The 27,636-nt window shown below is 43.5% G+C and overlaps 1 protein-coding gene and 3 long non-coding RNA genes across 11 annotated transcripts in view; 2 read left to right on the forward strand and 2 right to left on the reverse strand.

The window, feature by feature from the left end:
* LOC144340408 (uncharacterized) overlaps nt 1-3,222 on the reverse strand; it is a 48,992-nt gene extending 45,770 nt beyond the window's left edge. The window contains exon 1 of one of the 2 annotated variants that reach the window (XR_013416514.1): nt 3,001-3,222. This is a non-coding gene — a long non-coding RNA (uncharacterized LOC144340408). The remainder of the gene's footprint in view (nt 1-3,000) is intronic. The other variant, XR_013416515.1, reaches the window with a different exon arrangement.
* Nucleotides 1-9,522, reverse strand: part of LOC106997927 (uncharacterized) — a 94,500-nt gene extending 84,978 nt beyond the window's left edge. For 2 of the 3 annotated variants that reach the window (XR_013416507.1, XR_013416508.1), the window contains exon 1: nt 9,391-9,522. This is a non-coding gene — a long non-coding RNA (uncharacterized LOC106997927). Of the gene's footprint in view, nt 1-8,149; nt 8,235-9,390 lie in introns of those variants that run through there. The other variant, XR_001444235.3, reaches the window with a different exon arrangement.
* SRPK1 (SRSF protein kinase 1) overlaps nt 8,380-27,636 on the forward strand; it is a 92,810-nt gene continuing 73,553 nt past the window's right edge. For 4 of the 5 annotated variants that reach the window (XR_013416474.1, XR_013416475.1, XM_078000169.1 and 1 more), the window contains exons 1-2: nt 8,380-8,431; nt 8,960-9,020. Coding sequence is in view for 2 of the 5 variants with exons in the window: in XM_015136231.3 (XP_014991717.2) it covers nt 8,419-8,431; nt 8,960-9,020 (74 nt within the window). In the remaining 3 variants the exon portion in view is untranslated. Of the gene's footprint in view, nt 9,021-27,636 lie in introns of all 5 variants that reach the window. The other variant, XM_015136229.3, reaches the window with a different exon arrangement.
* On the forward strand, nt 24,785-25,406 carry LOC144340441 (uncharacterized). The gene is made up of 2 exons (XR_013416548.1): nt 24,785-25,085; nt 25,125-25,406. It is a non-coding gene; the product is annotated as an uncharacterized LOC144340441 (long non-coding RNA).

A 27,636-nucleotide genomic window follows, 5' to 3' on the forward strand; every position in this document is an offset into this window, starting at 1 on the left:
CTCCCTTTTGTGTGCAGCTGATACCTACTCTTGCTTGCCAACTCTGTCCAGGTGTCACTCATCCAAGAAATGCCTCTTTCCTTGCCTCTCCACAAATCCTGAGCTAAGTGGGTTTTTCTTGTGCTTCCAGGGTAGTTTCTGCATGTACCATTGTACACTGTATTTAATTACTTACCTATCTATCCATCCCCACTACACTGGGTAGGTAATATAGTGTGTGGCTGAGAATATGAATTCCAGAGTCCGACTTCCCAGATTCAAAACCTTGCTTCTTATTACCTTGCACGATCTTGGTTGTACCTCAGTTTTCTCCTGTCAGAGATTAAAATAGTACCTATCTTGTAGGGTTTCAGGGTTGTGGGACAACAGTGTCTAGTAAACAGTAATTTTTTCGTTGTTGTTTGAGACAGAGTCTCACTGTCACCCAGGCTCGAGTGCAGTGGCACGACCTCAGCTCACTGCAACCTCCACCTCCCGGGTTCTAGCGATTCTCCTGCCTCAGCCTCCTGTATAGCTGGGATTACAGGTGGGCACCACCATGCCTGGCTAACTTTTTAGTAGAGACAGAGTTTCACCATGTTGGTCAGGCTGGTCTCCAACTCCTGACCTCGTGATTCGCTCACCTCGGCCTCCCAACGTGTTGGGATTACAGGCATGAGCCATCGCACCCGGCCAGTAATTGTTATATAAGAGTTAGCCATTAAGTCCTACAGAGCAAGGCCTATTTTTTTCCTTCTTTGCTTCTCACAGCCTAAGGGCTGAAGTGTAAATATCTGTCATGAGGGTAAGTATGGTGGAAAGTATTTGAAAGAAGGAAACAAAAAAATGGATTTAACATTGCATAGCCAGTAGAAATCAGATCTCAAATGTGTAAGCCATGTTGTCCATTTCTATGTATTTCCTAAATTGATTTCAGTGTGACCCTGAGCCTGCCACGATGGAGACGTTAAATCACAGTCCTTATAGAGCTTGTCTCTCAAGGGTCACATAAGAGTCTGGGAGGTTTACATGCTGCTCAGAAAACAGTAAAGACTTTTGATCTTGACGGAGTCTCACTCTGTCACCCAGGCTAGAGTGCAGTGGCGTGATCTCCACTCCCTGAAACCTCAGCCTCCCAGGTTCAAGCGATTATCCTGCCTTTAGCCTCCCAAGTAGCTGGGATTACAGACATGAGCCACCATGCCCGGCTAATTTTTGTATTTTTAATAGATACAGGGTTTTGCCATGTTGGCCAGGCTGGTCTCAAACTCCTGACCTCAGGTGATCTGCCTGCCTCGGCCTTCCAAAATGCTGGGATTACAGGCATGAGCCACCATGCCTAGTCAGATTTTTTATCTTAAGTTCATTATTTTTATTGTCCAAGTCTGCATGACCCCTGGAACATGCTAAGTATAGCAGAGCATCTTTGTCTGGCTTGGAAGCCTCCTAGGGGCCCCCAATCTTATCATAGTTATAATTTACCTTAAAATACTTTGGCATCATCCTTGGAATCAAGGCAAGGAAAGCATATTCTAGGTAAGGATATTTAAGAAAGCTCTTCCGAGACTTCCAGAACCTTAGATAGGATTCAGCATGTTTCTGTTTTGGCAACTCACATAGAGGGGTTGTGCGGTAAGACTTTCTTACATTCCCCTCATCTTGGACTCTCAGATTGCTTTTTTTTAAAATTGGCATTTTAAAGAAAGAAATCTACCTCTTTTTTTTTTTTTTTTTTTTTTTGAGACAGAGTCTCGCTCTGCCGCCCAGGCTGAAGTGCAGTGGCGTGATCTTGGCTCACTGCAAGCTCCGCCTCCCGGGTTCACTCCATTCTCCTGCCTCAGCCTCCCGAGTAGCTGGGACTACAGGCACCCGCCACCTCGCCCGGCTAGTTTTTTTGTATTTTTTAGTAGAGACGGGGTTTCACCGTGTCAGCCAGGATGGTCTTGATCTCCTGACCTCGTGATCCGCCCGTCTCGGCCTCCCAAAGTGCTGGGATTACAGGCTTGAGCCACCGCGCCCGGCCAAATCTACTTCTTAAAAAAAAATACTTGTGCATATTAAACCTTTTGGGAAAGACAGGATGGCGTTTGTAGGCACCAGTTACTTACATACCTAGGTGCATCTTGTGTTTTAATCAGCAATTTCCATTCCAAGAGTGGTTAGTAAATATTCTAGTCAGAAAGTGACTATAACAAAGTAATTCAGAGTCATTGACTGCCATAAATTTTTACAGTGACAGCCCTTTTCTAAAACCCATTACACAAATTAACAAGCAACTCTTTTCACCAGTGAAAACCCATTTCTGATAACACCTGTGATGTGAATCGGGTTTGGAACAGCATCACAAACATAAGGGAGACTCCATCTCTAGTTGCCTGATCCCGACTGTGAGGGTGAGAGTCCTGACTCTGGGATATTGTTGTCCCTGCCATGAGTAAATCTTTCATACATGCTGTGGCCAGAGCACCTAAAAGGACAGAAAGCTGGGACCTCAAAGAAGTTACAGGAGAGGTTATAGGACCTGTTTTGTGCCTGCCTGCTAATGAGTGTGCAGCAAACATGTATGTGGCAGATTCTAGTCTGAAATTTTTCTTTATGTCCTGGGAATCGGCCTGTCAGGGAGGCAAACCCTCACCATGTCAAGCTTCTCTGGCAGGCATCACTCCCAACCAAAAAAAGCTATGAGTTGGACATGATCAACTAAGGTCAGTTTGCAACACATTGGTCCCACCCAGAACACTTCCAGGGAGCAGAGCAAGGGCCCTATCTGCTCAGGAATCACCAATCTCTAACCTCCTCATTCTTAGAGAATCCCCTTCCCCTCCTCACTACTGCCTTTATTCCCACCCCACCAAGCCAAGGTCTTTATTCTTTCATCTTCTCCACCTATGCCCCCGAATCTTTCACCCCAGCACAATTTCTTTGTGAAACTTTAGCTTTTATAGAATGAAGCCAGAAATGGGGTCATCTCCAGGTGGCATTGGTTCTCCAGGGATCAGGGTGCCCGAGAGGCAAACTTACCTGCTTGGAAAATGCCAGCTGCTTTGGGTGTCTGACTGCCCAGACAGGCCGTGCTGGATCCACTCTCCACCTTTCTCCACCCTGCTTTATGCCCGGGGAGGGTGGCTTGTATGGACTGCATCACCCAGGCTTCCTTGCCATTTAACTTCCAGCTGGGTTTTGTCAGTGGTGAGGCACTTGTTTGAGAAGATGTGGGTCTTTATTTCCCTGCCCTCTCCCTGCAGGGTTCATTAAAGGGCACAGCTGCTGCCAGGCGGGCCTCTCTTACTACAGCTCTGTTACGGGTTGAATTTTGCTCCCCACCCGACAAAAGATATGTTGGAGTCCTAATCTCCAGTACCTCAGAATGTGTCCTTACTTGGAGACAGGGTCTTTCCAGAGGTAATCAAGTTAAAATGAGGTTTTAGAATGGGGCCCAATGCAGTATGACTGGTGTCCTTATAAGAAGGGGAAATCCCAACACAATGAGAGACAGGTGCACAGGGAAGAGCATGTGGCGAGGGAGATGACGGTTATCTAGAAGGCAAGTAGAAGGGCCTGAAACACATTCTCCCTCACAGCCCTCAGAACGAACCAACCCTGCCAACACCTTGATTTCAGACTTCTAAGCCTGTGAGACAAGAAATTTCTGTTGTTTAAGCTACCCAGTTTGTGGTACTTTGTTATGGCAGCCTTGGAAAACTTTTTTTTTTTTTTTCAGATGGAGTTTTGCTTTTGTCGCCCAGGCTGGAGTGCAGTGGAGCAATCTCAGCTCACTGCAACCTCTGCCTCCCAGGTCCAAGCGATTCTCCTGCCTCAGCCTCCCAAGTAGCTGGGATTACAGGTGTCTGCCACCACGCCCGGTTAATTTTTTTTTTGTATTTTTAGTAGAGACGGGGTTTCATCATGTTGGACAGGCTGGTCTGGAAATCCTGACCTCAGGTGATTCACCTGCCTTGGCCTTCCAAAGTGCTGGGATTACAGGCGTGAGCCACCGTGCCCGGCCCCTGGCAAACTATTAATAATAAACCTCTCCCTGGGTTATGATAACATCTCCCTCGTTTTCTCCCTTTAGGCCTAGAGATGGTAAAAACTCCAGCTGCTGCTAGTCCCTGGATGTCTGACTATCCCTTGTTTGTCTTCCTTAACACCTTTATTCCTTCATTACATTCTTTTTAATTAGCCTTTAAATGTGCCATTTGTTTCCTGATACCCAGGCCTATAACATAATTATAGATTTTCTCAGTACAATTCACAAAACCACATATCCAAAAGGCGAGAGAAAGTTTTGTTGGGGTTCTCCAATTATGCAGACAGCTATTGGAAATCTTAACTCATTCAGAATAAATCGGCCGGGCGCGGTGGCTCAAGCCTGTAATCCCAGCACTTTGGGAGGCTGAGACGGGCGGATCACGAGGTCAGGAGATCGAGACCATCCTGGCTAACACGGTGAAACCCCGTCTCTACTAAAAAATACAAAAAGCTAGCCGGGCGCGGTAGCGGGCACCTGTAGTCCCAACTACTCGGAAGGCTGAGGCAGGAGAATGGCGTGAACCCGGGAGGCGGAGCTTGCAGTGAGCTGAGATCCGGCCACTGCACTCCAGCCTGGGCGGCAGAGCGAGACTCCATCTCAAAAAAAAAAAAAAAGAATAAATCATCTCATGTATTTTCACTTTCTCCTGTTGTCCATTTTATCTCACAGGACATCGGGAACGTCATAACGGGATATGCTGCTTTGGATTTAAGTCATATTAAAACTTTAGAGAAAGCATAATAATTTGTGATAATCAAGGCAGAGAATGTTGGGTATGAAGAAACATGTGAACTCAACTGTAGACGTTCAGACTTCAAAAATGTCAAAGAAGCATTAGAGAAGATTCCAGGGCAGTCTTAACAAGTAAGTTAGCTCAAAAGGGATAGCATCTTTTCAGAAATTAAATTCTGAGACGACCCATGAGCAGCCAAAAATATGATGGGTTATGGTTTCTGAATACCTCTACTTTTAAAGGGACTTGCAGGAAAAAAAAACAGCAATGGAGAAGGGTATGCATGTAAGAATGAATAGCTACCACTTTTTTTGTCTTTTTTTTTTCCCTTTTTGTGCAGAAAGGGGTCTTGATGGATTGCCCAGACAGGTCTCTAACTCCTGGATTCAAGGTATCCTCCCGCCTCTGCCTCCCTAAGTGTTGGGATTACAGGCGTGAGCCACCGTCCCTGGCCTATACTGTTTTTTTGTTTTTTGGGTTTTTTTTAAAATTATTTTTGCTACCGCTTTTAAGAACAGTTTCTGGGGAGCCTAAGGCGAGCAGATTGTTTTAGACCAGGAGTTCCAAGCCAGCCTGGGTAACGTGGCAAAACCCCATCTCTACAAAAAATACAAAAATCAAGTGGATATGGTGGCATGTACCTCTAGTAGTTCCAGCTACTGGGAAGGCTGAGGTGAAAAAATTGCTTGAGCCTGGGTTGCAGTGAGCTGAGATTTCGCCACTGCACTCCTGCCTGGGTGACAGAGTGAGACCCTGTCAAAGAAAAATAAATAAATAAATTCTGGAAGGGTAAAAGTCCAGAATAGGCCAAGTTCTGCAAACTTGGGAGAAAAAACTGATTTTAAAGTTAGATTTAAAGCAAAATGCACAAAAAGGGGATGGTTGTAGAATAGGGGAAATGAACAAACTTACTTATATGAACAATTATAGAGATCTTAGACAAAGTGGAGAGCCAAAACATGATGGAGGAATAGAGAAAAACAGATGGACAAAAAAGAGAAATGGTCAATTCTGGGAACTCAGTCCAGTGAACTTCACATTGACTCTGGAAAAAGTCTGAAAATGAGTTATCAAACAGATGGTTAGTAAGCTCTTAGAGAAGCAACAGTCACTCAGAGTCAGAATAGGTACGACTGTCTCATGCTAAGCTGAACATATTTCCTTTTTGATGGGTCTGCAATAACCAATTCAGATTTAATACAGCTCTAATATTGTCCCTCTCAGTGTTTTCTCTTTCATCCTGACATTTCTCATAAACTGCAGATCATTTATTCTTTTTTTTTTTCTTTTGAGACGGAGTTTCGCTCTTGTTGCCCAGGCTGGAGTGCAATGGTGCAATCTCTGTTCACTGCAACCTCCGCCTCCCAGGTTCAAGTGGTTCTCCTGCCTCAGCCTCCCAAGTAGCTGGGATTACAGGCATGTGCCACCACGGCCAGCTAATTTTGTATTTTTAGTAGAGATGGGGTTTCACCATGTTGGCCAGGATGGTCTCAATCTCTTGACCTTTGATCTGCCCGCCTCAGCCTCCCAAAGTGCTGGGATTACAGGCACGAGCCATGGTACCTGGCCCATTTATTCTTTTATTAGACAAATATTTGAGCACCTACTAAGTGCCTGACACTGTGTAGGCACTGAGTATACATCAAGGAAAATCTAAGCAGGGTCTCTACACTCAAACAGTTTACTTTGGGGTGGGCAGTACTTTCCCAATTCTGGGATTTTTCCTAGCCATCTGCTCTCTCCCTGTCTTTTCTAAACCACATGTGGTTATCCTGAACTCACACAATCCTCAGAGTCTAGGGCTTCCCTGTCTGTCCTAACCTTCCTTTGTTTTCAACTTTACAGCAGGGAATAGACTGGGCTGCATCCTTCCTTGGCCAACAGGTACTGTCTTCTTTTGCAATATACCCAGACATGCTATCATTCAGGTTCCATGCAACATATATCAATTATCTAAATTTCAAATTTGGCTAACCTGCCTTTCCAGCCTCACCTTCCATTTCATCCCTTCAGTTGTTACCAGCCCCAATCCTAGCCCCCACCTACAGGTGTCCATGTCTGTGCCTTTTTGCTCAATGTATTTTCTCATTCAGGAATGCCTGACATCTCCTTCTCCACCTACAGAAATCTTATGTATTTCCTAAGACCCAGCTCAAAAACGGCCTCCTCTGTGGATGGGCTTAATTACTTACTTTGCTCAATAAGTCCTGCCAAAGCCCCCATGCTTGACTTGTGCTGTACTATTGCCCTCTCATCTTCCCTTCTCAATTACTTGTTTAGAGCAAAGGTCTTCAGAGCTTCCACTCTGACCAGCTGTGGTACTTTACAATAGGGGCTGGTAAATTAAGATCTGAAATAAGAATAGTTAAAACGGTTGAAAAAAGATCAAAAGGGCCTGGCTCAGTGGCTCACACCTGTAATTCCAGCACCTTGGGAGGCTGAGGTGGGAGGATCACTTGAGCCCTGGATATCCAGGCTGCAGTGAGCCGAGATCATGCCACTGTACTCCACCTGAGTAGCAGAGCAAGACTACTCCTCTTTAACCCTCACCTTCCCTTCAAAACCTAACAAAGGCCATGTTTAAATCAATAGAAGAACATTTTATGACATGCGAAAATTATATGAAATTAAAATTTCAGTGTCCATAAATAAATCTTTATAGGAACAAAGTCCATATTTTCTATGACTGCTTTTGAGCTCCAGTGGCAGAGTTGAGTAGCTGAGAAAGAGATCTTATGGTCCACAAAGCCTAAATATTTACTATCTGGCCCAAAGAAAAACTTTGCTGAGCCTGCTATACAATAAGGGCTTGATGATTAAATAACTGGGTCGTACACCAAGATTCTGAACATATAGGCAGGTCCTCTTAAGTTTAGTGTCTTTGTGTAATGGAAGGAATAACTATTTTGCCTTTAAGTTGCCATAAACATAAAATGAGATAATGCACTTAGAAAAGTAAAAAAAAAAAAAATCTCATAAACAAGACAACTTTATCATGTATTGAAAGTGGTAGAATAAGAAAACATTAAACGTTTTTATTCTCATTTCCCTTTCTTTCCTTTACAGCTTTCATTTAAACTTGAAATTTCAAGAGAAAATTCACTTTTGAAGTTTTTACTTTTCAAGTGATAATAGGGTCACAGGTTCTTTCCTTCCAGTCTTTCTGTGTTGCTCCCACTCCCTTTTCTTTCTCACATGTAATTTTTTTCCATTTTCTTTAAATAGCATCTCAACTGGGCTCACAATAGCTCAGGGAAGGAGAAACTGGGACATGCCTGATTAATCCATTTTACAGGCCAGGAAACTGAGGCAGATCCCAATTGCCTCTGAAGCTCTGACTCAGCAGCATGCAGGGAGCCCTGCCGCTCTCTGCGCCTTTTCTAAGCAAATAGAATAAAACTAACCTTGCCAGGTTTCCGAGCTTGGATCTCTAACACTCCTTCAACGTTCACCCCCGACGTTCCTCCTCTCAGCGCCCCCTCCCTCTCCTTGCCGCCCCCTCCTCGGGAGCAGGTGGTAGGCTCCGCTCCCGACGCGCATGCGCGCGGCACGGTGGGGCGGGGGCGGGGCGGGACTGGGGGTGGAGTGTGCGCGGGCTCGGTTTTGGGCCGCGGCGGGAGCTGGAGTCACCGCCACTCGAGTGCGCAGGCGCTTGGCGGTTACCGGTCTCACCATGGAGCGGAAAGGTGAGCGGTGGAGCGGCCTCCGCCACGAGGGGCAACGGCCGCCGGGGCGAGGCCCGGGTCAGCGCCCGGAGCTTCGCCTAACTGCCGCGGTTCGGTCCCCGGGCTTGCGGCGCCCCTCCACTGAGGTGGCGCCGCCCCACACCCCCCGCCTCTGGGCTGCGGGTCCGCGCCCCTCAGCCCGGGCGTCCTCCGGCGCCGGCCGTCGCCGCCCCTTGTTCCCTGCCAGGCCGGCTTGCGCCTTGGGGCCACTCCAGGGCCCGGACCTTGGCGGGCGAGGCAGACCTCCGCCCGCCCGCCCCCTGACCCGGCCTGAGACCCCTCCGGCGCATCCCGCCCGTGCGCTGCTCTGTGCCCCGTGGGCCGCCAGCCCCCCGGCCGGCCGCCTTGCCGAAGCCTCCGCGCTCGTACCGCAGCCGCCCCTGAGACAGGCCCCGCAGCCGGGCCTGGCGCCCCTGCTGGGTCTCCACCCTCACCTTGGTCACCTCCTTTCCTCCACATTTGCCCTTCATCCATCCCTCTCTCCTGCAGTGCTTGCGCTCCAGGCCCGAAAGAAAAGGACCAAGGCCAAGAAGGACAAAGCCCAAAGGAAGTGAGTCTTGTACCCCAACATCCCATTCTTTGGATTTTCCTCCGGCACCTTCTCTGCTCTGGTTTCGCGTCTTGAATGTGCACAGGGTTTGGGCACCCTGTGGCCGCAGCCACATGGCCTCGGGGCAGCTCGGAGGGTCGCTCTCCAGCAACCATGTGGAAGAGAGCTGCTGTTGCTGAACGCCAGGCCTGGGTCTTAGCAGCCCCAGGCCTGCTGGAAAGGGCTGTCGGAGGAGGACCAGAGCCCGCCCGGTACCTTTCCTCCCCAACTCCACAGAGGAGGCACAAACTCCCCTAGCTTGGACCCCCCCCCCACCGGAGCTGGTAGATCATTATCGTTCTGTTTCTGAACTCTGGTCTCTCTCTCTTACCTGCTCCCCAACGTCTTAACTTGCCTCCAACGTCTGCACGGTAGGCCTTAAGGAAATTCTTGAATGAGTTTTTCCGTGTTTACTTTGGGTTCTACCAACCACACACTCCCTTTCATAGAGGAGGGCATGGGGCTTTTCTTTGGGTTAGTCAACTTCCTGAACCTGCAAGGCACATCGGCTTTTTTGCACTGTGCCGGCAGACCGCTGTGTATACAGTCAGTGTCTGTTAACTGCTTCTCTTCTGTCTAAACCTCAATCAAATGCAGATAATCTTCCGGAGTCGGCATCACTATAGTAACGGGAGAGTTCTTTAACACACATCGATGGTTCTGGTTTGGTGTATTAAGCGCCACATGTCCAGTTTTATCAGTGGGATGCATAACAGTATAGTGCTATCGTGGCAAGTTCAAAAGTTGGTCACAGCCTAATAGAAACTCAGGTAGCAGGCTTCATTCAGCAAGTGAGGCTAAGCCTAAAGAACTTTCATCATGTACTAACGTTTAACTGCAAAGGGTCTTGGAAATCAGCTCTTGGAAATCATCTCTCAGAGAGAGATTCTATGCCTAGTTCTTAATTTTAGATGTATTATCTTTATACTTTTAAATTTATTTGATTTTTTTGGCGTTGTATGCGGTCTAATTCCCTCTGAGTTGATACAACACATTTCAAAGGCCTTCCTAGGTCACCCCACTGAATGACAATACCAGATTAAGGGGGGCGTAGGGGTGTGTGTTGTTTTTGGAGGCTACCTACTGTTTGGGGAGAGCACATAATGACTTCTGTCTTTCAATAGAACTAAAGTGGTAGGTGACCTCACCTCTTGCTCCATTTTCTATTCTGTCTTATGAAATGTATTTTGTAAGTGCTTGGTGACGAAGGTTTGTAAATGGTGAGTTTGTGTGTGTCTGTTTGCCTTTGGATTATCCGTATATGGGATTATTCAAAACCATTTTTTAATCCTAGATTGTTTAATAGAAACAGCAAGGTGCTAACTTGGTTCTAGTGTGCAGTAGGAATTGAAATGTTACTTTTCTGTGCCTAGTTGAGTTATTCTTTGTGGAATTGATAAGAATGTGTTAAAACGTTCTTTTCTATTGATACGAGGAAGTTGCGGTTTTTATTATATTACTGTATTTTTTAGAAATCCTGGTCTCTCAGACCATTTGTCCAGATCTCTCTTACCACTTGGAAATTAATTTGAGATTAGCCCAAATCAAGCTATAATTTGAGGGGCAAATGTATATAGGTGATCATATACTTTAAGCACCAGATATCTATTACTTCCGATTATCTATTTAGACTATATGCTTTATTTCTAAAGCCAAATATATGTATATCTGTTACCCCATTCACTACTATGGATAACTTAGAGTTATTTGTGTTGTTAATTGTTTGCAAGTGTGGATTATAGATAACGTAGCAGTCATTTTACTGAATATTTTATCTTGAACAACTTTGACTCCTGAAAATATGCGTGAATGAACTGCCCCATTTACTTGTAATTTCAGAGGTGTTTTATTTTTGATTTTGTTTCCAATTAATACGTTTTTGCTTTTTTTTGTTTTAAATTTACCTTTTTATTCTTTTTCTTTTTGAGGCAAGTTCTCGCTCTGTTGCCCAGGCTGCAGTTTAGTGGTGCGATCTCGGCTCACTGCAACCTCCACCTCCTAGATTCAAGCAATTCTCTTGCCTCAGCCCCCCAAGTAGCTGGGACTATAGGTGTATGCCACTACGCCTGGTTAATTTTTGTATTTTTTGTAGAGATAGGGTTTTGCCATGTTGCCCAGGCTGGTCTCAAACTCCTGAGCTCAGGTAATCTGCCTGCCTTAGCCTCCCAATGTGCTGGGATTATAGGCGTGAGCCACTGCACCCTGCCCTTTTTTTTCCTTTTTCTTTCTTCCTTTTTGTTTTTCTTTCTTTCTTTCTTTGGTATCCCAGCCTCCTTTTAAGTAGCTGAAATGTCTAATTAAGTTGGTTAGAGTACTGTGTCAGAAGTTCAAGCCTCAACTAACTCAGATAACTTGACTCTGTTCCATGACTTCTGATTGCACTCCTGATGACTTCCATTTACTTTGCAAAGGCAAGCTGCTAGTTGCAGAAGGTGAGTCAGGAAGATTTGAGGAAGAAGCATGCCATAGAGTTTGGTCTTTGGAGATAGATGTGGTTTTGAATTCTGATTTTGCTACTGTTTAGCAATCTGACCTTAAGACAAGTTGGTTAAGGAAACAGTCTTTTTTTTTTGAGACGGAGTCTTGCTCTGTCGCCCAGGCTGGAGTGCAGTGGCCGGATCTCAGCTCACTGCAAGCTCCGCCTCCTGGGTTTACACCATTCTCCTGCCTCAGCCTCCCAAGTAGCTGGGACTACAGGCGCCCGCCACCTCGCCCGGCTAGTTTTTTTTTTGTATTTTTTAGTAGAGATGGGGTTTCACCAGGTTAGCCAGGATGGTCTTGATCTCCTGACCTCGTGATCCGCCTGTCTCGGCCTCCCAAAGTGCTGGGATTACAGAAGGAAACAGTCTTATGTATAAAACTGACTGGCAGTTTAGTCATAATGAAAACTGATCAGGACCTAAAGGTATAAAAACTAAGCATTTAAATGAAAATTTTAGAAAGTTTTGGAAGTAATACTTTTGGAAGTAATACTTCGGCTTATTTACAGTAAATAGCATCCTTAGTAGTCTAAATAGTCTGACTAAATAGTCGTGTTGTGTCACAGGCAGAAGGGATTTTCAGTCCCCTGGTACTGTAGATCTTAAACCCAGGGTCTTGAAGCTGGTGACAGAAGAACCAAAACTTGGAATTCAGGGTCCCTTTCCAGCTCAGTGTTTGTTAGAGTGGATTTCCTTTGGGTTCTTTTTACTGTGCTGGAGTATTTGACTTTTGGGATTTTTAATTTTGTTATTTAGACAATTCCTTCTTAGTTTTACTTTTTCGGACACTATGCTTTTATTTACTAACATTAACTAGTTGGTGATGATCTCCGTTTTACTTTACAGATAAGAGAATTGAGGTTTGTCAGATTACTCTCCTAGAAAATTGCAAAGCTAGGATTTGAACCCAGGTCTGACATACCGAAAGCCCTGGTTACCAATCATGTGTTTCTAAGTGACAGACCTTTTGGTGTGTCTTACAACAGGTAAGGTAGAAGCTGAGTTGAAAGAGGCTTCTGAATGAGAGACCTCCGGATGCTTGGGGGTTTGGGTGCACTTTCATGACCTACTGTCCTGTGTCTATGAAACAACACAATCATCTATCTCCCTCTGAGCATTTGTTCTCAGTGTTTATACCAGTAGCTGTGAGCCTTTATTTGTTTGTCATAAGCTTTTATAATTTAACAGTCTATGTCTGTTTTTGTTTTGTTTTTTGAGACAGGGTCTCTTGTCACCCAGGCTGGAGTGCAGTGGCGTATTCTCAGCTCACTGCAACCTCTGCCTCCCGGGCTCAAGCGATTATCCTGCCTCTGCCTCCCAAGTAGCTGAGATTACAGGCACCTGCCACCACGTGGGCCCAGCTAATTTTTGTATTTTTGGGGGTAGAGACGGGGTTTCACCATGTTGGCCAGGCTGATCTCAAACTCGACCTCGAGTGACCCACCTTGGCCTCTCATAGTGCTGATATTAGAGATGTGAGCCACCGTGGCTGACCTATATGTCTGCTTTTGAAGTTATTTCTATGGAATGTAATTCCAGAATGGATTTCATACTTACTGATTTTATTACTTTATTAGGAAGTTAGTTTGGACGGTAATTTTTACTTTATTTGCAGTTAAATAATTATGGATTTGGTATACATTTGGTAGTAAAATTAATTCAGCTCTAACACTGATTTGTGGAGTCAGTTGGGAGATATATTGAAAATTTACTTGAATTTGGCCACAAATTTAAAAAAAAAAAAACATTTGCAACAGAAAATACTTAAATATCTAACATTTTTATTCAGTAGGAAGTAGAGCCAGTAAATTTGAAACAATTTTAAAAAATGAAATGGTATTTGATGCTTTTTACACTTAGCAGTGCACCTTAGAAATTGGTTCTATATTCCTTATAGTGCAGCCTTACTATTTTTTTTGAGGTCTACCTTTTTCACTGAGTCTTAGAAATAGTTCCATATCAGGAGAGAAAGAGAACCTCATCTAGCATTCCGTTAAGCTGATACGCCATAATTAAATTTATTTATTTATTTATTTGAGGCAGTCTTCGCTCTTGTCACCCAGGCTGGAGTGCAGTGGTGTGATCTCAGCTCACTACAACCTCTGCCTCCTGGGTTCAAGCGATTCTTCTGCCTCAGTTTCCCGAGTAGCTGGGATTACAGGTGTATACCACCGTGCCCAGCCAACCATAATTTAATTTTTATTAAACATATGTATATACTTTTTTTTTTTTTTTTTTTTTTTTTTGAGACAAAGTCTCGCTCTTATCACCCAGGCTGGAGTTCAGTGGCACAATCTCGGCTCACTGCAATCTCTGCCTCCTGAGTTCAAGTGATTCTCCTGCCTCAGCTTCCAGAGTAACTGGGACTACAGGCGTGTGCCACCACACCCCACTAATTTTTTGTATTTTTAGTAGAGACAGGATTTCACCGTGTTAGCCAGAATGGTCTCCATCTCTTGACCTCATGATCCGCCCACCTCCATCTCCCAAAGTGCTGGGATTACAGGCATGAGCCACCGTGCCCGGCCTGTATATACTCAAAAAAATGGAATCACTGGACATACTTTTCCCTAGTTATAATTATAATGAGTATTTTTCATGTATTAAATATTCCACTATGGGCTGTTTCCAGTTTTTCACAATTCACAGCTATAGTGAATAATCTTTTGGACAAATCATTGCTCACATCAGTGATTATTTCCTTAAGATAAATACTTAGAATGGTGTATACATTTAAAATATTTTTACTTCATATTGTCAAAATTTTCTCCAGCAAGATTTTTTTTTTTTTTTTTTTTTGAGACAGAGTCTCACTCTGTCGCCCAGGCTGGAGTGCAGTGGCGTGATCTCAGCTCACTGCAAGCTCCCCCTCCTGGGTTCACGCCATTCTCCTGCCTCAGCCTCCTAAGGAGCCGGGGCTACAGGCACCCGCCACCATGCCCGGCTAATTTTGTTTTTGTATTTTTAGTAGAGACGGGGTTTCACCGTGTTAGCCAAGATGGTCTCGATCTCCTGATGTCGTGATCTGCCCGCCTTGGACTCCCAAAGTGCTGGGATTACAGGCGTGAGCCACCTTGCCCAGCCTTCCTCCAGCAAGATTTAACAGATTTGGCCAGGCACAGTGGCTCAAGCCTGTAATCCCAGCACTTTGGGAGGCCGAGGCGGGAGGATCACATGAGTTCAGGAGTTCAAGACCAGCCTGGCCGATATAGTGAAACCCTGCTTCTACTGAAAATACAAAAATTAGCCAGGTGTGTTGTCAGGTGCCTGTAATCCCAACCACACATGAGGCTGAGGCAGGAGAATCGCTTGAACCCGGGAGGTGGAGGTTGTAGTGAGCCAAGATCGCACCACTGCACTCTAGCCTGGGCAACAAAGCAAGATTCCGTTTCAAAAAGAAAAAAAATTTTAACTAGTTTAACTTTTGTTCATTAAACAAATAGTTTCTGAACTCCCACCCTGTCCCAAGCACTGTTTTCCATATTTGGGATTCAGCAGTGAAAGAAAAACATTCCTGTCCCCTTGGCTACTATATTATTATAGTGGGAGGGGAGACAGAATAAACAATAGACATAAATAAGTAAATTATATAGTATATTAGGTGATAGTTGGAGAGAAAAGAGAAAGATAAGTGGGGGTTGAGAAGTGGAGATAAGGTTACAGTTTCAAATAGGGTGATGGAGACCACACTGAAAAGGTGACATTTGAACAAAGACTTGGAAGAGGACTGCTCTAGGCAAAGCATTAGAACTGGGAGTGTTCTTGTATCTCCTGTGAAGCCACCAGAACTAGGTAATATTACTTGAAAAATCTTGCCAAATCCGGTAATCTATAAAGTACCTTGTTAGAATTTTGAATTTTTTTGTCCATTTTTAATATTAGATTGTTGATCTTTTTCTTGATCTTAAGAGCTCTTTATTAAGAATGTATCCTAGCCGGGCGCGGTGGCACACGCCTGTAATCCTAGCACTTTGGGAGGCTGAGGCAAGTGGATCACCTGAGGTCGGGAGTTCGAGACCAGCCTGACCAACATGGAGAAACCCCGTCTCTACTAAAAATACAAAAAATTAGCTGGGTGTGATGGCGCATGCCTGTAATTCCAGCTACTTGGGAGACTGAGGCAGGAGAATTGCTTGAACCTGGGAGGCGGAGGTTGCAGTGAGCCAAGATCATGCCATAGCACTCCAGCCTGGGTGACAAGAGCGAAACTCCATCTCAAAAAAAAAAAAAAGTATCCTTTGTTGTGTGGCAGACTTTTATTTCTCAGCTTGTTATTGGTCCTTCAAATGTCACTTATGGTGTGCTTTTTACATAAATTGATTTTTAAAACTGGCAAATCTGTCTTCTCTGCTTTTTCTTTTTTTTTTTTTTTTTTTTTGGGACGGAGTCTTGCTCTGTCACCCAGACTAGAGTACAGTGGCATGATCTTGGCTCACTGCAACCTCCACCTCCTGGGTTCAAGCAATTCTGCTGCCTCAGGTTCCCGAGTAGCTGGGATTACAGGTGCGTGCCACCACACCCGGCTAATTTTTGTACTTTTAGTAGAGACAGAGTTTCACCATGTTGTCCAGGCTGGTCTCAAACTCCTAATTTCAGGTGATCACCTCCCTTGGCCTCCCAAAGTGTTGGAATTACAGGCATGAGCCACTGCACCTGGCCTCCTTTGCTTTTTCCTTTTTTTTTTTTTTTTGAGACGGAGTCTTGTTCTGTCGCGCAGGCTGGAGTGGAGTGGCGTGATCTCGGCTCACTGCAACCTCCACCTCCCAGGTTCAAGTGATTCTCCTACCTCAAGGTCAACTGTTATGTATTTTTTAAAATTTGCATTTTTATTTGTGTGTGATTCCCTTAAATATAAATATGTACTTGCAAAATTGAATTTCTAGAACTCCTCTTGTCAGAAAATATTTTGTTCTCTTCTTCCTCTATAGTTTCATTGGTTAGTAAGTTTTGTTTACATTAGTATGTCTACTACAGTGAGTCCCAGGCTTGACAAATTACCATTTTCCTTTACATTACTTGAAACCAGCAACTTGTGGAAGTGCCAAAGTGAATAAGGCTGTGGGTGCTTAGGAATTCCCTTATTAAAAGTGAAGAAGGCTGGGTACGGTGGCGCATGCCTGTAATCCCAGCACTTTGGGAGGCCAAGACCTTGAGCTCAGAAACTTGATACTAGCCTGGGCAACATGGCAAGATCCTGTCTTCTAAAAACACAAAAGTTAGCTGGGTGTGATGGCATGTGCCTTTAGTCCCAGCTACTCAGGAGACTGAGGTGAGAGGATCTCTTGAACCCAAGAGGTAGAGGCTGCAGTGAGCTGTGATTATGTCACTGCACTCCAGCCTAGGTGACAGAACGAGACCCCGTCTCCAAAAAAATAAAAAGAAAGATGATCAACTAAAATCAATTTAGACCTTGTGGAATAACTGGCACAATTTTGTGGGCCCACTCGTTTGCTCATGCTCTCCAAATCCTCTCTATCACTGTTACTAGTTTGGGGATTTTTTTAAATTGGCTAAAGTATTACAGGCATACCTCGGAGATACTGTGGGTTCACGTTCAGTTCAGAGCACCTCAAAGCGAGTCACACAAATTTTTTGTTTCCCAATGCATATAAAAGTTATGTTTGCACTGTACTGTAGTCTGTTAATTTTGCAGTAGTGTCATGTCTTTTAAAAATGTACAGACCTTAATTTAAAAATACGTTATTGCTAAAAAATGTTAAGGATCATTTGAGCCCTCAGTGAGTCATAATCTTTTTGCTGGTATAAAGTCTTGCCTCAATAATAATTTTTGTTTAAGAGAGATGGGGTCTGGTACTCTTGCCCAGGCTGGAGTGCAGTGGTGTTCTCATAGCTCACTGCAGCCTCAAACTCCTGGGTGCATGTGTTCCTCCTGCATCAGTCTCCCAAGTAGCTGGGATTACAGGCACATGCCACCATGCCCAGCTAATTTTTTTTTTTTTCTCCAGGGATGGAATCTCATTATGTTGCCCTCAAACTGGCCTTGAACTCTTGGCCTCAAGCAATCCTCCTGCCTTAGCCTCCTGAGTAGCTGGGATTAAGGGTGTGAACCACTGCACCCAGCTATGGTCTTGCCTCAGTATTGATGGCTGCTGACTGATCCGGTGGCTGCTCAAGGTTACAGTGGCTGTGGCAATTTCTTAAACAATGAAGTTTGCTGCATCTATTGACCCTTTCTTTCACAAAGCTTTTTCTGTAGTATGTGATGATGTTTAATAGTATTTAACCCACAGAGGAACTTGTTCCAAAATTGGAGTCAGTCCTCTCAAACTCTGCTACTGCTTTATCAATTACGTTTGTTATATTGTAAGTCCTTTGTTGTCATTTCAACAATGTTCACAGCATCTTTACCAATAGTAGATTCCATCTCAAGAAACCACTTTCTGCTGGGTGTGATGGTATGCACCTGTGGTCCTAGCTACTTCGGAGGCCGAGGTGGGAGGATCACTTGAGCCCAGGAGTTCAAGGCCAGCCTGGGCAACATAGCGAGACCCTATCTCTTAACAACAAGAAAAAAAAACTACTTTTCTTTTTTAAAAAAAAAAATTATTTATTTATTTATTTATTTATTTATTTATTTATTTATTTATTTTGAGACAGGGTCTCACTATGTTGCCCATGCTGGTCTTGAACTCCTGGGCTCAAGCCATCCTCCCACCTTGGCCTCCCAAAGTGCTGGGATTACAGGCGTGAGCCACCACGCCCGGCTAAGTAACCACTTTCTCATCATAAGCAGCAGCTCCTCATCTGTTCGAGTTTTATCATGAGATTGGAGCAATTCAGTCACATCTTCAGGATCCGTGTCTAATTCTAGTTCTCTTGCTATTTCTACCACATCTGTAGTTACTTCCTCCACAGAAGTCTTGAACATTTCAGTCATGCATGAGGGTTGGAATCAACTTCTTCCAAACTCCTGTTAATGTTGATATTTTTGCCTCTCCCCATGACTGTTCTTAATGGCATGTAGAATCATGAATCCTTTGCAGAAGGTTTTCAATAGATTTTTCCCAGACCCATCAGAAGAATCACTATGGTAGCTATTGTCTTATCAAATGTATTTCTTAAATAATAAGTCTTGAAAGTTGAAATGACTCCTTGATCCATGGGCTACAGAATAGATGTTATGTCAGTAGGCATGGAAACAATATTAATCTCTTAGTACATCCCCATCAGAGCTCTTGGATGACTGGGTACATTGTGAAAGAGCAGTAATATTTTCAAAGGAATCAATTTTTCTGAGCAGAAGGTCTCAATAGTGGCCTTAAAATATTCAGTAAACCATGCAGTAAACAGATGTTCTGTCATCTAGCTCTTGTTCCATTTATAGAGCACAGGCAGATTTAGCATAGATTTTAGCTAGCATAGATTTAGCATAATTCTTAAGAGCCCTAAGATTTTTGGAATGGTAAATTAGTATTGGCCTCAACTTAAAGTCACTAGGTGCATTAGCTGCTAACAAGAGAGTCAGCCTGTCCTTTGAAGCTTTGAAGCCAGTCATTGACTTGTCTCCAGCTATGAAAGTCCTAGATGGCATCATCTTCCAATAAAAGGCTCTTTTGTCTACACTGAAAATCTTCTGTTTAGTATAGCCACTTTCATCAATTATCTTAGCATCTGGGTAGCTTGCTGCAGCTTTTTCATCAGCACTCACTGCTTTACCTTGCACTTTTATGTTATGGGGATGGCTTCTTTCTGTAAACTTCATGAACCAACCTCTGCTGCCTTCAAATTTTTCTTCTGCAGCTTCCTTACCTCTCACAAACTTCATAAAATTGAACAGTTAGGGTCTTGCTCTGGATTGAGTTTTGGCTAAAGAGAATGCTGTGGTTGGTTTGATCTTCTATTCAGGCCACTAAAACTTTCTCCATCTCAGAAATGAGGCTTGTAAGCTGGGTGTGGCGGCTCACTTCTGTAATCCCAGCATTTTGGGAGGCTGAGGCAGGTGGATCACCTGAGGTCAGGAGTTTGAGACCAGCCTGACCAACATGGTGAAACCCCGTCTCTACTAAAAATACAAAATTACCGGGTGTGGTGATGCATGCCTGTAATCCCAGCTACTCAGGAGGCTGAGGCAGGAGAATCACTTGAACCCAGGAGATGGAGGATGCGGTGAGCCGAGATTGCGCCATTGCACTCCAGCCTGAGCAACAAGAGCGAAACTCCATCTAAAAAAAAAAAAAAAGTGAGGCTTGTATTAGTCTGTTCTCACACTGCTATAAAGAATATTACCAGAGACTGGGTAAAGGAAAGAGGTTTAATTGACTCACAGTTCTGCAGGCTTAACAGGAAGCATGGCTGGGAGGCCTCAGGAAACTTAGAATCATGGTGAAAGGCAAAGGGGGAGCAGGCATCTTCTTCACAAGTTGGCAGGAGGGAGTGTGTACAAGAACCAGAAGTACAAGGAAATACCACACTTTAAAACCACAAGTGTGTGCAAGGAAGTACCACACTTTAAAACCATCAGGTCTCATGAGAACTGTCATAAGAACAGCGTGGGGGGAACCACCCCCATGATCTGATCACCTCCCACGTGGTCTCTCCCCTGACATATGGGTATTACAGTTTGAGAAGAGATTTGGGGTGGGGACACAGAGCCAAACCATATTATTTCACTCTTGGCCCCTCCCAGATCTCTTGTCCTCACATTTCAAAACAATCATGCCTTCCCAACCATCCCCCAAAGTCTTAACCCATTCCAACATTAACTCAAAAGTCCCAAGTCCAAAGTCTTATCTGAGACAAGTCCCTTCCACCTATAAGCCTATAAAATCAAAAGCAAGTTAGTTACTTCCAAGATACAATGGGGATACAGGTACTGGGCAAATGTTCCCATTCCAAATGGGAGAAATTGTCCAAAACAAAGGGGCTACAGACCCCATTAAAGTCTGAAATTCAGCCAGGCAGTCATTAAATTTTAAAGCTCCAAAATAATCTCCTTTGACAGTGTGTCTCACATCCAGGGCATGCTGATGCAAGGGTGGGATCCCATAGCCTTGGGCAGCTCCTTCATGGACTGGCATCGAGTGCCTGTGGCTTTTCCCAGTACATGGTGCAAGCTATTGGTGGATCTACCCTTCTGGGGTCTGGAGAACAGTGGCCCGCTCCTCACAGCTCCACTAGGCAGCGCCCTGGTGCGGACTCTGTGTGGCGGCCCCAACTCCACATTTCCCCTTTGCATGGCCCTAGCACAGGGTCTCCGTGAGGGCTCCAACCCTGCAGCAGACTTCTGCCTGGGCATCCAGGCATTTCCATATATTCTCTGCAATCTAGACAGAGATTCAATTCTTGACTTCTGTGCACCTTCAGGCCCAACACCTTGTGGAAGCTGCCAAGGCTTGGGGCTGGAACCCTCTGAAGCAATGGCCCAAGCTGTACCTTAGCCCCTTTTAGCTTTTTCCTCCTAAGCCTCTGAGTCTGTGATGAGAGGGGCTATCACCAAGATTTCTGACATGCCCTGACGACATTTTCTCTATTTTCTTGGTAATTAGCAGCCAGCTTGAATTTCTTCCCAGAAAATGGTTTTTTCTTTTCCATCCCATTGTCAGGCTACACATTTCCCAAACTTTTATTCTCTACTTAGCTTTTAAACATTAAGTCCCAATTTCAAATGATCTGTTTCTGAATACATAAAACTGAATGCTGAATGCTTTCAGAATAACCCAGGTCACATCTTGAATGCTTTGCTGCTTAGAAATTTCTTCTGCCAGATACCCTAAATCATCTCTGTCAAGTTCAAAGTTCCACAGATCTCTAGGGCAGGGGCAGAATGCTGCCAGTCTCTTTGCTAAAGCATAGCATGAGTGACCTTTACTTCAGTTCCCAATAAGTTCTTTGTCTCCATCTGAGACCACTTCAGCCTGGACTTCTTTGTTCACCTCACTATCAGCATTTTGGTCAAAACAATTCAACAAGTCTCTAGGAAGCTCCAAACTTTCCTACATCTTTCTGTTTTCTTCTGAGCCCTCCAAACTGTTCCAACCTCTGCCTGCTACCCAGTTCCAAAGTCGCTTCCACATTTTCAAGTATCTTTATAGAAGTACCCCACTCTCTGTGATACCAATTTACTATATATATTAGTCCATTTCACACTGCTGTAAAGAATACTACCTGAGACAAGGTATATAAAGGAAAGTGGTTTAATTGACTCACAGTTCCACAGGCTTAACAGGAAGCATAGTGAGGAGGGCTTAGGAAACTTACAATTATGGTGGAAGGCAAGGGGAAGCAGGCACCTTCTTCACAAGGTAGCAGGAGGGAATGTCTGCAAGAATGAGGAAGTACCATACTTTAAAACCATCAGCTCTTGTGAGAACTCGCTAACTATCAGGAGAACAGCATGAGGGAACCATCTCCATGATCCATTGACCTCCCACTTCATCCCTCTGCTGACATGTGAGGATTACAATTTGACTTGAGATTTGCATAGGGACACAGAGCCAAACTATATCAAGGCTGTTTCTCTTTCTTGTTATTCATGTGTTCACTCCATCTTATTTATTTATTTATTTATTTATTTATTTATTTATTTGAGACAGAGTTTTGCTCTTATTGCGCAGGCTGGAGTGCAATGGTGCAATCTTGGCTCACCGCAACCCCCACCCCCCAGGTTCAAGCGATTCTCCTGCCTCAGCCTCCCAAGTAGCTGGGAATACAGACATGTGCCACCATGCTCAGCTAATTTTGTGTTTTTAGTAGATATGGAGTGTCACTATGTTGGTCAGGCTGGTCTCGAACTCCTGACCTCAGGTGATCCACCCACCTCAGCCTCCCAAAGTGCTGGGATTACAGATGTGAGCCATTGCGCCTGGCCTCACTCCAGCTTGTCTTAAAGCAAATCCCGGGCATCATATTATTTTATAAATTATAGACTCTTAATTTTTTTCAAAGCATAGCTACAGTAGTATAATCACCCTAAATTTTTTTAAACAAGTCGTTAATGTCAAGTATTCAATCTGTGTTCAAATTTTCCTAATTTTCTTTGGATCAGGATCCACAAAGTCTTTCCATTGCCTTTGTTTGAAAAGTCTCTAGTCTTTTACTCTGTGGGTTCTCTGTGGTTCTTTTCCTTGCAAATTTTTTTGGCAAACTACCTATTGGTGGTAGTGTAAACCTTTCATCAGGAAGCATCAATTCTGGTTGTCTCTTCTTTTCTGGTGTTAGTGGCTATTGATCCTTGCTTAGATCCATTAATTTATTTAGGGTTTCAAAAATATTCTATTCCTTAATTTATTGTAATACTTCTATAAAGAGAAACTTTATCTCATAACTTTGGTTACCCAGAGAGAGAGTTGACAGATCCCTAGCATGCTCCAAAATGACAAATAAACATTTGAAAATAAACTCAGAAATTTGAACATATTTGTGGTTCAGTCCATTAGAGTGGGGTATTTTTTTTCCCTACAGTTTTATGGAGGTATAATTAAAATTCATTTTAACTGTGCAATTCAGTGGTTTTTAGTATGTTCATAGAGTTGCGCAAACATCACTACAATGTAAATTTAGGTTGTTTTCATCAACTCCAAAAGAAACCTGGACCGATTAGCAGTCATCCCCCGTGACTCCTGACACTGCCTCACCTTCAACCTTAGGCAGCCACTAATCTACTTTCTGTGCCTATGGATTTTCCTGTTCTGGACATTTCATATAAATTGAGTCATAACATATGTGATCTTTAGTGACTGGCTTCTTTTACTTAGCATAATGTTTTTAATATTCATGCATGGCTCACATCTGTAATCTCGGCACTTTAGGAGGCCGAGACCGGTGGATCGTTTGAGGCCAGGAGTTTGACACCAGCCTGGCCAACATGGCCTAACCCCGTCTCTACTAAAAATACAAAAATCAGCTGGGCGTGATGGTACACACCTGTAATCCCAGCTACTCAGGGGGCTGAGGCATGAGAATCACTTGAACCTGGGAGGTGGAGGTTGCAGTAAGCCAAGATCATGTCACTGAACTCCAGCCCAGGTGACAGAGTGAGACTCTGTCTCAAAAAAAAAATAATAAAATTCATATGTGTTGTATCGTGTGGTTATTTTTATTGCTTGTCCACTGTTTGGCTAATTGGAGTTTTTTTTTCATGATAGCTCCTGAGTTCATTTTACTCAACCTGAGATGTCTTTGATAGCTTTTTAAAATCTGGTATGACAGTATGTCTAGAGGCTTATCTTGTACATTTTCTGCCCCTGGCTAGGAAAGAGTTCTCTCTCCGAGAAGCCTTTTAGTGGGAAATGGTATTTGGAGAACATAATCTGAGTGCTTAAGGAGCTTATTACTAGTGAGTTAGTTAGTCATTGTTTCTAGGCCTTTTCTGTGACTAGAGCTAGGAAATAAGTTGTGTTTTTTCTTTTAAAAAAATCATGAGTTCATGCTATACTTAAACATGGAATCATAGGACCCAAGGATTTTTCTTTGATTTTATATTTCACTCTTCTTTTCTCCCACGCTGAAAATCCCAGTTCTCAACAGCACCATGGTTGCTCATTTTTTTTTTCTTGCAATGTATACACAACAGTCTTAGAATTACAATTCCAGCACTACCCCAACAATATGATTACTAAGGAAGATAACAATTTTTGTTCACTGAGGATGTAGAATCAAGTGACTAAATTTTGTAGTTGCATTGACTAGTTCCTTGCTGTAGGATTATGCTGCCACCTAGTTTCTCAGATTCATGTGTTTCATTTTGCTTTCATTTTACATCATCTTTGACTTTTTTAAAAAGTCCAAGTCTTGCAGAATTATTTGGGTCATCTAGGCTTATTGCGTAAAATAAATACTGTATGTAATTTGTGATTATGTTGGTTTTTTTAGAATATGGCTTATGAAGCATACTATGAGTAAGACAAAAGAGAATGGTTCTGTGCTTATTAGAGTGTGTGAAGTATGCCTCCTTCTTTATATCTAAAGAAGAAAAGATTTCTCAGCTCCTGTTACCCTGTGAGAAGATGAGTCCACTATTACCACGTCTTCAGCTTTTTCAAGAGAAGCTAGAACTTTGTTTTTATGTGATTCTTCAGATTGTTTAGTGTTCACAGCTTTTGTCTGTTTTTTATTCTTTGTTTGGGATAATGTCTCAGTCACCTAGGCTGGAGTGCAGTGGTGTGATCATAGGTCACTGCAACCTCAAACTCCTGGGCTCAAGCATTCCCTCTGCCTTAGCCTCCGGAGTAGCTAGGACTATACCACCAGGCCCCCTTAATTTTTAATTTTTTTTTCTTTTCTTTTTTTTTTTTTTTTTGGAGAGATGGGGTCTTGCTATGTTAACCACGCTGGTCTTGAACTCCTGGCCTCAAGGGATCCTCTCACCACCTTGGCCTCCCAGATTACTAGAATCACAGGTGTGAGCCACAGTACCCAGCCCATGACTGTTTATTTTTTATTTTTTAATTTTACTTACTATTTTTTTTTTTTTTTTTTTTGAGACAGAGCTTCACTTTTGTTGCCTAGGCTGGAGTGCAATGGCGTGATCTCGGTTCACCACAATCTCTGCCTCCCGGATCCTGGTTCGAGCAGTTCTCCTGCCTCAGTCTCCCGGATCCTGGTTCGAGCAGTTCTCCTGCCTCAGTCTCCTGAATAGCTAGGATTACAGGCACCCACCACCATGCCCAGCTAATTTTCATATTTTTAGTAGAGACAGGGTTTCACCATGTTGGCCAGGCTGGTCTCAAACTGCTGACCTCGTGATCTGCCCGCCTCGGCCTCCCAAAGTGCTGGCATTACAGGCATGAGCCACCGCACCCAGCCCATGACTTTATTTAAAAACCATTGTATACTTTTGTTTACAGGCAGGATTCGGCTTGCAGCCTGTAGTATGTAATCTTTGCCTCAGAGTCTTTATGGTGAAAGGTAGGCATTAATAGGCCTACTGTTGCAAGTTCCGTCTCTGAGTGATAGTATTAAGCACAGTTATGGAAGAGCCCCATGGTTCCAAGGGCCTCTTTGGAGGATTAGCTTTGGAAATTTGAAAAAAGATCAACTGTGAAGACCATAGTATCCAGTTTTTCAACTAATTTAACAAGGTATAACTTCAGAAAGTTACCAGAAGCCCACAAAATAATTTGAATACACTTGATTTTCAGATAACTGTAGTAAAATGTTTCCACTAAACACAAAAATCAGTTGGCAGGAGCTAGATAAATAAAAATCATGGCTTGGCATGGTGGCTTTTGCCTATAATCTCACCATTTTGGGAGGCCAAGGTGGGAGGATCACTTGAGCTCAGGAGTTCAAGACCAGCCTGGGCAATTCAGTGGGACCCTGTCTTTAAAAAAAAAAAAAAAAAATAGCTGGGTGTTGTGATGCACGCTTACAGTTCTAGCCATTTGGAAAGCTGAAGTGGGATTGCTTGAGCCTGGAAGGTCAAAGCTGCAATGTGCCATGATTGTGTCACTGTACTCCAACCTGGGCAACAGAGTGAGACGCTAACTCAAAAAAATATATAATAAAATAATATAAAAATCATGTTTATTTGTACCATGGAGTGCCTTTATTTGTGTTCTTAAAGTTCAGGTGTGTAATTCATTGCTATTGGGTACTTTATCGGTGGCTTAAATGCCTTAAATAATATTGATGAGTATTTTAGGATGGCATATCAAGAAGTTTCAGAAATTTTAATATATATTTTAACTACCACGTAAGAATTGTCATCAATTCTTGTTTGGTGAACAAACATCAATAGTATGAAGTTTGGTACTTGTAGTCAATCATGTTGATAACCTTTTTTAATGTACTCAAATTCTAAAATTTGTGATCTGAGTGTCATAGAGCCTATGCATTTTGAACAAGGCTAACAGTCCTTTTGTGGGTAGTCTTGTGATTTTTTTTTTTTTTTTTTTTGGAGACAGAGTCTCACTCGTCTCCCAGGCTGGAGTGCAGTGGCACAATCTTGGCTCACTGCAAACTCTGTCTCCCGGGTTCAAGTGATTCTTGTGCCTCAGCCTCCCAAGTAGCTGGGATTACAGGCACGTGCCACCACACCTGGCTAATTGTAGTATTTTTAGTAGAAGTGGGGTTTTACCAGGTTGGCCAGGCTGGTCTCAAACTCCTGACCTCAGGTAATCTGTCCACCCTGGCCTCCGAAAGTGCTGGAATTATAGGCGTGAGCCACCACAGCCTCTTGTGAACTTTTGTTTCCTGAAATACTAGGGTAAGCCTTATTTTGTAACTGATTATCAGTTACCGTGTAGGCAACCGTATCTTTCTGTTCATTCACTTTGCTTTTTTTTTTTTTTTTTTTTTTTTAAAAAGGGTCTCACTGTGTTGCCCAGGCTGGTCTTGAACTCCTGGGCTCAAGTGATTCTCCCACCTTGGCCTCCCAAAGTGCTAGGATTACAGATGTGAGTCAGTATGCCTGGCCCACTTTGCTTTTAATTATGGTGCTACTCTTCAGCTTATGAACATTTTTTGATGTGCCTCCACCTAGCAATTTGATCAGAGCTGCCAGGTTTTTTCTGTCTACATATGAGCTTGAGGACAATTTCCCTTCTAGTTTTTATGCCTTTTAGAATAGATTTAACAGGAATTGTATTTTGCATTTTCCTTTACTAGAAGAATGTGGTGGGATAAATTAGGTAATTCATGCTAGTATTTCTAGGTAGAAGGATAATACAGGTATATGCTCATATGCTGTTTATCAAAAAGAGCTTGTCCTTTTGAATTACACAGTCCCGGATTTCAGCCTGCCTCTAACACCATTGTTAGGTGAACATGAGCAGTTTCTTTTGACTTTCACTTCAAGTTGCCTTATCTGTAGATGGCAAGGTTATAAGGATGAAACTGCGTTGAGTGCCTAGGCCAGTACTAAGGTGAAATCAGTTTTCGGATGACTGCTTTCTTTCTTGTGCTTCCTTCTTTACCTTAGATGGGTTTATCTTTGTCTTTTATGTGACTTTTTTTTCGAATTTTTATTTTATTATTATTTTTTATTTTTAGAAACAGGGTCTTACTTTGTTGCCCAGGCTGTGGAGTGCCGTGGTGTGATCATAGCTTACGGCTGCATCACACTGCTGGGCTCAAGGGATCCTCCTGCCTCTGCTTCCTTAGTAGCTGGGACTACAAGCATATGCCAAGACTGGCTA

The sequence above is a fragment of the Macaca mulatta genome, chromosome 4 (genome assembly GCF_049350105.2).
Source record: "Macaca mulatta isolate MMU2019108-1 chromosome 4, T2T-MMU8v2.0, whole genome shotgun sequence".
NCBI lineage: Eukaryota > Metazoa > Chordata > Mammalia > Primates > Cercopithecidae > Macaca > Macaca mulatta.